General features: G+C 43.1%; 2 protein-coding genes across 3 annotated transcripts in view; one reads left to right on the top strand and one right to left on the bottom strand.

Annotated features, from left to right (window-relative positions):
* The window catches only part of LOC109571151 (solute carrier family 5 member 4), a 28,403-nt gene extending 25,488 nt beyond the window's left edge, over positions 1 to 2,915 (top strand). For both annotated transcript variants that reach the window (XM_070770194.1, XM_070770195.1), the window contains exons 13-15: positions 1,139 to 1,354; positions 2,137 to 2,239; positions 2,595 to 2,915. In XM_070770194.1, coding sequence (XP_070626295.1) covers positions 1,139 to 1,354; positions 2,137 to 2,239; positions 2,595 to 2,809 — 534 coding nt within the window. In that variant the 3' untranslated portion in view covers positions 2,810 to 2,915. The remainder of the gene's footprint in view (positions 1 to 1,138; positions 1,355 to 2,136; positions 2,240 to 2,594) is intronic.
* Positions 2,916 to 8,798: 5,883 nt separating this feature from the next.
* The window catches only part of SLC5A1 (solute carrier family 5 member 1), a 50,116-nt gene continuing 46,912 nt past the window's right edge, over positions 8,799 to 12,002 (bottom strand). Inside the window, exon 15 of the mRNA XM_019977410.2 lies at positions 8,799 to 11,143. Within this exon, the coding sequence (XP_019832969.2) occupies positions 10,920 to 11,143 (224 nt within the window). The 3' untranslated portion in view covers positions 8,799 to 10,919. The remainder of the gene's footprint in view (positions 11,144 to 12,002) is intronic.

Genomic DNA, 12,002 nt, shown 5'->3' with positions numbered 1-12,002 from the left:
AGAAATATCAATAACCTCAGATATGCAGATGACACCACCCTTATTGCAGAAAGTGAAGAGGAATTCAAAAGCCTCTTGATGAAAGTGAAAGTGGAGAGTGAAAAAGTTGGCTTAAAGCTCAACATTCAGAAAATGAAGATCATGGCATCCAGTCCCATCACTTCATGGGAAATAGATGGGGAAACAGTGGAAACAGGGTCAGACTTTATTTTGGGGGGCTCCAAAATCACTGCAGATGGTGGCTGCAGCCATGAAATTAAAAGACACTTACTCCTTGGAAGGAAAGTTATGACCAACCTAGATAGCATATTCAAAAGCAGAGACAGTACTTTGCCAACAAAGGTCCATCTAGTCAAGGCTATGGTTTTTCCAGTGGTCATGTATGGATGTGAGAGTTGGACTGTGAAGAAGGCTGATCGCCAAAGAATTGATGCTTTTGAACTGTGGTGTTGGAGAAGACTCTTGTGAGTCCCTTGGACTGCAAGGAGATCCAACCAGTCCATTCTGAAGGAGATCAGCCCTGGGATTTCTTTGGAGGGAATGATGCTGAAGCTGAAACTCCAGTACTTTGGCCACCTCATGCGAAGAGTTGACTCATTGGAAAAGACTCTGATGCTGGGAGGGATTGGGGGCAGGAGGAGAAGGGGACGACAGAGGACGAGATGGCTGGATGGCATCACTGACTCGATGGACGTGGGTCTGGGTGAACTCCGGGAGTTGATGATGGACAGGGAGGCCTGGTGTGCTGCGATTCACGGGGTCGAAAAGAGTCGGACACGACTGAGCGACTGAACTGAACTGAAGGCATAGTTATGTTTATTCACCAAAATGTCACAAGTTTTAACATATATATATATTTATAAAGTCAAACACAAAGAAAACTTGAGTTTTTGTCAGGGTAGGCAGTAGTGTCCTGGAATTGGAGAACCAACAGTGGAATGATCTTTCAGAACCACAGAGAGCAACAGCCCACTGGGAATGCAGGTATTTTCATTTTCCCCCTTCTTTGACGACCTTGTGGTCAAGGTGAGCCATTTGTTGGTCCTTAGTGGAGAAAACAGGATGATAATTATGACTTTCTTGAATGAGTGTGTTGTCTTTTCTAAATACACAGATTTTACTCTTGTTTCTTTCTCAGGGAGCCTTCTGGGGTCTGATTGTTGGATTTGTGATTGGCCTCATCCGTATGATCGCAGAGTTTGTCTATGGAACGGGGAGTTGTTTGGCCGCCAGTAACTGCCCCCAAGTCATCTGTGGCGTGCACTATCTGTACTTTGCCCTCATTCTCTTTTTTGTTTCCATACTGATCACCCTGGGAATTTCCCTGTTAACAAAACCCATTCCTGATGTACATGTGAGTAATGAGTAATAGATATGCTCATTTTCAAAGGATTCTTTGCCTTTTAAAGCTTCAACTCGTGTGTGAGTCCCATACAGTGGGACCTGGAAATAAGGGTTTTAAACATATTACTGATGATTTTTTAATAACTACCAGAAAACAGAAATATTATTAAAACCATAAATAACTTTTTTTTCTTTTTTTTAATTTTATTTTTAAACTTTACATAATTGTATTAGTTTTGCCAAATATCAAAATGAATCCGCCACAGGTATACATGTGTTCCCCATCCTGAACCCTCCTCCCTCCTCCCTCCCCATACCATCCCTCTGGGTCGTCCCAGTGCACTAGCCCCAAGCATCCAGTATCGTGCATCGAACCTGGACTGGCATCTCATTTCATACATGATATTATACATGTTTCAATGCCATTCTCCCAAATCTTCCCACCCTCTCCCTCTCCCTCTCCCATAGAGTCCGTAAGACTGTTATATACATCAGTGTCTCTTTTGCTGTCTTGTACACAGGGTTATTGTTACCATCTTTCTAAATTCCATATATATGCGTTAGTATACTGTATTGGTGTTTTTCCTTCTGGCTTACTTCACTCTGTATAATGCAGAAATAATTTTAAATGATAAATGTTTTTGTGGGTGAGAGTGGTGGAAGATCTCTTCTTTGTGGTCTGTAGTTTCCCAGGCTGTTTGATTTTTTTGCGCTGTACAATAAACCAATGTATCATTGCATTATTGTAAACACTTGCTATCACTAATATGTTTGTCTCTGGTCTCTGGTTAGCTGTATCGCCTGTGCTGGGCTCTTCGAAATAGTACAGAGGAACGAATTGATTTAGACACAGAAGAGGAAAGGCACGAAGAAGCCCATGATGGTGTTGACAGTGGTAATACCTGGTTTACATTTGGTTTTCGTATATAAACTCTATGTAACTGTCTTTGTTTCTTCTTTTTTTTTTTTAATGCCATGAAATTCAGCTTTGGAAAAAGCTCTTAAGTTTATGGCAAACTTAGACTTTAAAATCTTACCTTCCCAACAACCAAGACAGTTTGCTACATGTGAAGTCCATCCCTACATCCACTTGTCCGTCAGCCTGTCTGTCCATCCATCCACCATCTATCCTTGTGTGCCAGGGATTTCTGTAACACTCAGCAGCTATAATCTCCCTTTACAATCACCTGTACTCCATTGACAGGACTTGTATTTCCCGTGTTCTGTGATCATTTATTTCTTCATTTCAGATAATCCTGAGGAAACTCGTGGATGTCTCAGGAAGGCTTACGACTTGTTCTGCGGTTTGCAGAGGAAAGGCCCCAAACTGAGCGAAGAGGAGGAAGAAGCCCGGAAGAAGAAGCTGACAGACACGTCTGAGAAGCCCTTATGGAGGACAGTAGTGAACATCAATGCCATCATCCTCCTGGCAGTGGCAGTCTTTGTCCATGGCTACTTTGCCTGAACTCTGAGCTACTAGAGTATTTATTGAGCAAAGGATAAGTTTATTGATTTTTCACTTGTGTAACTTTTTTGTGTTGCAAAGGCAGATAAGCATTTTATCGCATGAGATGACCATACACCTGGATTTTAGCTTCTGTTGTTCCTTTGTGTCAATAAAGAGAAAGAAAGAGTTGATAAGTTGAAAGTCAGTGAGTTGACTCAAGGTGTACATAAACTGGAAGCGCTGGGTCTCAATTTTTTTATAGCTCAACAGCAGATTGCCTAACTTACATTCACTTTCTGCAATTTCCAGAGGTTTCCACATAGAAGGAATGCCTCTCCCAAGTCTGCCTCACGTAATAACCTCTTCATCTGTCAAAGTGAACTTCTCTTGTCTTCCCTGCATTGCTCTCAAGGATTTCAAAAATAGAAATATTTCCTAATAGTTAAGAGGAGATGAGTTGAAAATACCAGTTGTAAATATATTTGTGAATTTATTATTAGCTTATATCTCAAATAAAGCCACCCCCTACTAAATGTTAGCATATCAAGCCATTGATTTTTAGACTTCTTTTTTATTTTAATTTGGCCATGCCCTGTGGCTATAGGATCTTAGTTCCTCAACCAGGGATTAAACTTGAGCCCTGGCTGTGAAAGCGCTGAGTCCCAGCCACTGAACCGCCAGAGAATTTGCATGATTTTTAGACTACTTTTTAAAATAGTTTGACTCTATTTTTATCGATTTTTAGGCTACTTTTTAAAAATAGTTCACATAATTCATCTATTTAAAGTGTACAATTAAGTTTATTTTAGAATAGTCAGAGTTGTGCAATAATTACCAAATCTAATTTTCTATATTAACATTAATTCTTTATTTGCTTTGTTACCGGACTATGTCTTTCTCTGTATTTGTTTTATTTTGACATTGTGTGTTGTTCTGTGACTGACTTTTCTTTTTTTTTTTTTTTTTTTTTTTTTTTTTTTTTTTTCTTCCAATTTTATTTTATTTTTAAACTTTACATAATTGTATTAGTTTTGCCAAATATCAAAATGAATCCTCCACAGGTATACATGCGCTCCCCATCCCGAACCCTCCTCCCTCCTCCCTCCCCATACCATCCCTCTGGGCCGTCCCAGTGCACCAGCCCCAAGCATCCAGCATCATGCATCGAACCTGGACTGGCAACTCGTTTCCTACATGATATTTTATATGTTTCATTGCCATTCTCCCAAATCTTCCCACCCTCTCCCTCTCCCACAGAGTCCATAAGACTGTTCTATACATCAGTGTCTCTTTAGCTGTGTGACTGACTTTTCAATATAAAATTTATCTTGGAGCCCTTCACCTATTAGTACATATAGGTACCCCTCATTCTTTTTAGTAGCACATTATTCCATAAAATCATTTGCCATAATCTGACCATTTTTGTACTGAGAAACATTCACATTTGTTTCAATTACTTGGTATTATCTACAGTCTTTGACTAATATGTGCATGCTAAGTCACTTCAGTTGTGTTCAACTCTTTGTGACTGTAGCCTCCCAGGCTCCTTTGTCCATGGGAATTTTCAGGCAGGAATATTGCAGCGGGTTGGCATTTCCTCCTCCGACGGTCTTCCCCCTGGTAACCATAGGATTGTATCTACATCTGTTTCTGTTTTGTAAATAAGTTCGTTTGTACCATTGTTTAAGATTCCACGTATGAGCAACATCACATGGTATTTGTTTCTTTCTGGCTTACTTCACTCAATTCGACAATCTCTAGGTCCATCCAAGTCAGTGCAAATGGCATTATTTTGTTTTTATTGGTGAGTAATATTCCACTGTATACATGCACCACACCTTCTTTATCCTTTCATCCATTATGGATATTTAGGTTGTCTCTTGTCCTGGCTACTGTAAATAGTGCTGCAATGAGCAGTGGGTTGCGTGTATCTTTTCAAATTATGGTTTTCTCTGGAGTGGGATGCCCTGGAGTGGGATTGCTGGATCATATGGTAGCTCTAGTTTTGGATTTTTGAGGAACCTTCATACTGTTCTCCATACACGCTATACCAGTTGACATTTCCATCAACAGTGTAGATAGTTTCCTTTTTCTCCACACCCTCTCCAGTATTTATTGTTTGCAGATTTTTGATGATGGCCATTCTGACTGGTGTGAGGTGATACCTTCACTGTAGTTTTGATTTGCATTTCCCTAATAATTAGTGATGTTGAGCTACTTTTCCTGTACTTTTGGCCACCTGAATGCCTCCTTTGGAGAAATATCTATTTAGATCTTCCACCCATTTTTTGATCAGCTTGTTTGATATTGAGCTGCATGAGCTGTTTGTATATTTTATTCGTTGTTAAATGGTGCACAAGTCCGTTTGTTTAGTGACTTTCCCAGACTATTGTAGCAATGCCCATATTCTTTATTGATGTGGCCACGGAAGTCTTGGTTCCTTAGCTTCTGTTCAGTTGTTTTGATAGATATTTCCTTGAATTCCAGGAGTTCTCCCAATTTTCCAGACTGACTGTTCTGAGGTCCTTCTTCAGCTCCTAACTAGGCTCGTACTGGATCTGACCAAGATGAAAGCTGAGGGTCTTCTCAGGCCTTTTCTAAGCATGTGTCTTACCCTGGTCTTTCTAAATATGGCTTTCTAAATTCCCCAGTATGTATAGTTGCTTTTGGATGTCTTAATTTCCCAATGACATTTCCCCAAGATTTTGCGTTAAGCAGTCTATGCTATACTTTCTATTTTTAGGCCATGCTGCATGGCACGTGTGATCTTAGTTCCCAGACCAGGGATGGAACCCACGGCCCTTGCCTTGGAAGCACGGAGTCTTAACCACTGGACCACCAGGGAACTCCCTGTTGTATGTTTTGAAATAACAGGCCTCTGCGGCTGTTTCGGAGAAGGCAATGGCACCCCACTCCAGTATTCTTGCCTGGAGAATGCCAGGGACGGGGGAGCCTGGTGGGCTGCCGTCTATTGGGTCGCACAGAGTCAGACACGATTGAAGCGACTTAGCAGCAGCAGCAGCGGCTGGTTCGTTTGGCTTGCAGAGTTTTCAAGCCTTCTCTCTCTTGAGTCCAGTTAGGTGAAACAGAGCGCCACCTAGTGTCAGTCCGTCAGGTAGCCACCCAGGGAGGAAAGAACAGGCTTACACAGAAATGTGTGAACATGGTCTGCTCTGCCCTCTCTGGACCTAGGCAAGTGGTTCCACACTGGGAGCATGGGCTGCCCCTCTTCTGAGACTGGTGCCGCTTAATGACAGGTGCTGCTCTAAGACTGCCACCACAGAGAGAGAGGGTGAGGGAAAGGAGTAAGAGTACCACAGAGCCTTCCAACCATTCTGTAGTGACTTTTTCTTGCTTCCATGTTTGTTTGCTATCAACTTTTATAAACCACTTTCCAGAATTCTCACAAAACTGGTTCTGACGGTTTCTGTTCAATTTTCAATGTTTTTATTGGAGGATGAGAGCATGGAGTGGCCTCCTCCACCATACTGCAGATATCACCATTTTTTTTTTTTTAATGTTTATTTATTTATTTTTGGCTGTGCTGAGTCTTCGTTGTTGTGGGGGCTTTTCTCTAGTTGCACCAAGCGGGTGCTACTCTCTAATGGGCTTCTCATTGCGGTGGCTTCTCTTGTCATGGCGCACAAGTTCTGGGACGCCCGCGATTCAGAAATTGCGGCCTGTGGGCTCAATTGTTTCAGCTCCCCGGCCCTGGAGCCCGGGCTCAGTAGTTGTGGCTTAGTTGATCTGCGGCTTGTGCTTGTGGGATCTTCCCAGATCAGGGATCGAACCCATTTTTCCTGCTTTGGCAGGCAGATTCTTTACCACTGAGCCACCAGGGAAGCCCTAGACATCACCATTTTTAAAGCATTTATTTTCTAAACTTTATTACCTGGGGGTGGGGGGGACAGGGTGCCACACCAAATAGCACATGGGATCTTAGTTCCCACAACCCCTGCAGTCATAGTCTGAGGCACTGGGGAATTAGACTTAACCAAATGAATGAGTGGGAGAAGAGAACACAATTAAGCCTACAGCACAGGTAAAGTCAGTTCTGCATCTTATGGATTTCCAAGTCATAGTTTCCTGTGGAAACAATAATCTGAAGTGGATGTCATGCAGCAAAAGGAACTAGAATTACAAACTGAACACACAGAGCCTGAGGGTGAGAAAGGCAGGTGGGGCAGGGCCTTTGGATGGCAGAGTCACAGAGGTTTTCAACAAAGAGCGAAAGAAAAAGCATCGGGGGCTCCCAGGACACCAGCACCTTGACTCCTGGACTATCAGAAGATACAAGCCAAGCATCAGAATTCTAATTTGAATTTTTCCAATCTGAAATATCTAATGTTTAGTTTGGCCTTTGAGTGTGATTTGGGAATGCAGGTCCACACAAGGACCAGCTTCTCTCAAGCTGGGTGTGCCCTAGAACCAGACCGCATCACTACCTGTGTCCTAGGAGTCTTGGAAGAGCCCTCATAGAAGAGCAGAAGCTAATGTGACAGAAAAAAACTGGCTGAGGTACGGATGCAACGTGAAGCTCAGGGACTGAATAACACTCACCAGAACCCTCCAGAGCCAGTCAGACAATCCTGCCCCGTTAACCTCACGCACATCACCTTAATTCCATCCCCACCAAACCGTCAAGGCAATAGCATCTCATTCAAAACCTTGGTTCACCGAAATCCAATTTGGAGGTTAGAAGGAGTATTCTTGGGACTGGGTTGGGGGTGATGTTAAAAAACAATCTCTCTCCTCCAGCTAAGCACACGTGTGTTTTTCTTCCAAGGTTTGCTTTTGTGAAGCACAACACGCTGTAGCAGATACTTCAGGAAATGGTGATTTCAGTTCTAGTGAAAAGTGAGAGCTCTAATGAGTTTCAAAGGTAGAATTTGATTAACAGTAGCACTGACATATACACACAGCCACGTGTAACATAGCTAGCTGGCGGAAAGCTGCCGTATGGCTCAGGGAGCTCAGTTCAGCTCCCTGTGAAGACCTAGCAGGTGGGATGGGTAGAGTGGGAGAGAAGCTCAAGAGGGAGGGGATATATGTATGCCCATGGCTGAGTCACACTGTTGTACAGCAGAAACTAACACAGCATTGTAAAGCAATTATACTCTGATTTTTTAAATAATTTTTTTAAGGTAGAAATTTTTCCATGTAAACACCAATGCCTGACTCAGTTGTACAGAAGTAAGAAATGCCACCAGGTCTGTCAAAGGCCCCAGGAGCAACATCATTCTGCACAGAAGGAGCTTTGTCTTCTCATTTTGACAGATTCCTTTTAAAATGGTCCTCCATATGTTCAGTTCAGTTCAGCCACTCAGTCGTGTCTGACTCTTTGCACCTCCATGGACTGCAGCATGCCAGGCCTCCCTGTCCATCACCAACTCCTGGAGCTTACTCAAACTGATGTCCATTGAGTTGGTGATGCCATCCAACCATCTCATCCTCTGTTGTCCCCTTCTCCTCCCACCTTCAATCTTTCCCAGCATCAGGGTCTTTTCAAATGAGTCAGGTCTTTGCATCAGGTGGCCAAAGTAACGGAGTTTCAGCTTCAGCATCAGTCCTTATGTAAAGAAGCTCCATACGTAAAGAAGCCTTTTTCCTGACAGGGCATGGTTTTTCAGTTCTATAAACTAACATTAATGAGCAATCACTCTGCCCCACAGCACGTGCCTTCCATCTGAGGAAAGAAACATCTCTTTCCTGCATCCCTGCCATCATTCTAGTACAATTTATCACTTACTGGGCCCTGGTTACCCAAGTGGTTCTCATGGAACACTGTGCGTTGAAAGTAGAGTTACTCACCTCGTCTTTACTAGAGGTTTTGAAGTTGAAATCCTCTCCAAACTTTGCTACATGTAGTTAACTTGTTCAAGTTGCTAGGTTCTATTCTCAACTTTCCTGGCTTCTGCTTCCCAATCCATATCTTGTGCCAACTAATTCTCACCACAGACATGGTCAGTATTTGTCTAGAATGGCTAGAAAACAGGAACTCAAGATGTTATGGCTTTTCAATGTTTTTATTTTTTTTACCAAAGTAATAAACTTTAATGAAAAGGACTACATGCAGTTTAATATAACATCTGTTGGCATTCTTCATGTGTGTAAGAAAGATGCCAGCCTCTTTTCACTCATCCACTTTTCAAAGTGACCTCGTCACACCTAGAGGAGGTAGGTATATGCTGTAAGCACCAAGGTCTTCATTTTTTCAAAGAGAAAAATACACAGTTGAGAAAAAAATAATTTACCACAATATACACAGTGAATCATTGGCAAGGCCAGAAACAGAATCTAGGACCATCTAGATACTTAATGCCTGCTCCACCCACCAGCTTTCAGTCATCATTCTTTATCCTCTCTGAGCTCAAAAATATCACAAACTCCCCACAAAGCTGAGTACTCTGAGTAATACTAGCCATGCGAAATTCTCCGCTTTTCCCTCTTCTCTGCCTGGCTTAAGGGGAATATGAGGGCACATCAAATATTTTCTTTTCCTTTCATAAGAACAAGCCATTCTTTACCTGTTGAACCATTTTTACACCCCAGGAACTACTCTCAGCTGCTCCACAGAACCTCAGATCCCACCTATTTGCTAAGCTAGCCTCAAATCAGTCAGTAAAAACATCATGACTTCCACAGGATTATATTACAAAATGATTCAGATTTCACAGGTGGAACCAAAAGGATTAATCAAATTTAAATTTAATTTTTAAAATTTCTCCTTAGGAAAGAGATACAAAGAAAATAAAAATGTTGAACACTTCCACCTGGAACAGAGACTGCCCGCTCTAACCTCATTCAATGGATGATCACCAATCAAGACACGTAAGGAAAAAGAGCTGTGGCCACCTGAACTCATAGGGAGGAGGACTTGGGCTAAAAGCATCAGTGTTTCAGGACAGTGCGGCTGCTCTGAGATGACAAGTGCCCCCAGAGGCATGTTTGCTCATTATGTGACACAGAATCAGTGACTAAGCCCCCACAGAATCAGTTACATCAGCACCACGAGGAAGTGGAGCCTCTGGAAAATGCACCCCGATTCATTATAGTCACCAGAGAGAGTACTCTGTGCAGCCATAAGGTTAACCAAAAAGAAAAATGAAGTCATTCAGTTGTGTCCAACTCTGCGACCTCATGGACTGTAGCCCGCCAGGCTCCTCCGTCCACGGGATTCTCCAGGCAAGAATACTGGAGTGGGTTGCCATTTCCTTCTCCAGGGGATCTTCCCGACCCAGGGATCAAACCTAGGTGTCCTTCATTGCAGGCAGACTCTTTATCATCTAAGCCACCAGGGACGCCCAAAAAGAAAACAAGCATTTATTAACAAATACACATGTCATCCATTCAGCCCACAAACATTACTGAGTGGCTAAGATAGTCCAGGCACAGGAAATGCCAAAATAAATGGAATCTCAAACACAAGGAACTGACAATGAACACTTTCAAGAAAGCCAGAAAATCCTCTTGACTCAAGATTATCTGCTTTCCACCCTGGCTTGAGGCTGGTGCCTGGATCCCTCTCATTGGCACTGGTTCTACCATGTCCAGGCCTCTCCTTCAAAGAGCAAACACCCAGGACACAGACGTCATCAAGCTCCCATCCTCAGCTTCAATATGTCCATCAATTTATCAGGTTGATTTTTCTTGTGCCAGGAAAACTTGACAAGGATTTCATGAGGTAGGGTGATGCTTTCTTTCAAAAAAAATGAGGGGGGAGGTTAGATAGAGAAAGTGGTAGTAACCAGGGGGCCACAACTCTTTAAGCAGTGTTTAAGGATCACAGACAATGTTAGCATGCTGAATCTACCTGAGAAAAATTTGCATCAGACACCACGGGGCTTCTGTATCTTAGTCTGCCTTTTCCTAGACACTGGACTGAGTGGGATTTCCTTCTGCAGCTCAGATATGTACAGGTGACTGTACCACACTGGCCTTGAATATATAAGTTAACAGTGAATCAGTGATTTTTCTTCAGCTAGCCTGTAATTACAAATGTACACATTTATCGACAGGGCAGAGTTTACAACTGGCTGGTATCCCTTCAACACCACTGAATGGGGCCAAAGAGGGACACAGTGAAGACTCCAGCCTCCACAAGCGCAGCCTCAGCAGAGAGCAGGACTCAGGCAAAGTAGGCGTGGCAGAAGACAGCCACGGCCAGCAGAATGATGCCATTGATGTTCACTACCATCCGCCACAAACGATTCTCCGAGGTGTCTGTCATCTTCAGCTTCATGGCTGCCTCCTCTTCCTTCGTCATTTTGGGGGCTTTCTGCTGGTCCAGGCCACAGAACAGGTCATAGGCCCGCCTGAAGCATCCTTTTTTCTCCTCAGAAGCTTCTGTGTCTGGGGAAAGGAATAAAAGGACTATTGGATACAGAGGCAGGAGGCACTAGAAAAGATTTCCAGAGGAGCTATCAGGCCATGACACACCTGCCACTTTGCACACAACTCCCAGTTTTCTTGTTTGCAGGAATAAAAATGGTACAGATTAAGGTTTGAATAAATGTAATTAATTATAAGATGATGTTAATAGTTGGATTCTACATAATGTACTCTGGTGGTATATTTTACCTCTGTTGGGCCCAAAGGAAATACATTTTGATTTCAGACACTCAGAATCAAACAAGAAATAATAGCTTATGAGAGAGAAATGTTAACCATTGACTGGGGGACTGTGACATGTGAAGAATGTGGAAAACCCACCTCTCAACCAGAGAAACCCGTATCTGTTTGCTACATCACTGAAAGCAATGAGTTTGGCATGACTTAAGGGTGTACTGACTGCACCTGGAAATCCCAAGGCTTCACAACAGATCCGGTCATGTGGCAAGGATTGGTCTGTTCAGTCCCTGATCCAGGGCAGCAAGTGAGCAACACTTCCAGGGCTTAAGATCTGATGCTGCTGAGTCAAACCACTCAACTGACCTTGCCACTAAAAGTGGATGCCCACCAAGGGAACTAATTCTGTCTTCTGAGCCCAGGTGTGGCATTAAAGGTGAGCAGACCTGGGTTAGAATCCCAGGTTTGTGACTCAATAGATATGAAATCAAGCCCACTGTGTTTTCAGCACCATGGTCAGAGACCACTGCCCTCCCTTCTCCAGCCCAGTACCAGTAAGCCACACATGACCTTGTGTTCCCACACCTCTGCACAGCACGCATCACCACGACCATCCTCCCATGTAGGGAGGAAAAGCTCCAAC

This window comes from Bos indicus, chromosome 17 (assembly GCF_029378745.1).
Source record: "Bos indicus isolate NIAB-ARS_2022 breed Sahiwal x Tharparkar chromosome 17, NIAB-ARS_B.indTharparkar_mat_pri_1.0, whole genome shotgun sequence".
In the NCBI taxonomy this organism is placed as follows: Eukaryota; Metazoa; Chordata; class Mammalia; order Artiodactyla; family Bovidae; genus Bos; species Bos indicus.
The sequence above is the reverse complement of the archived record's forward strand: the minus strand, read 5'-3'. Positions and strand labels throughout refer to the sequence as shown.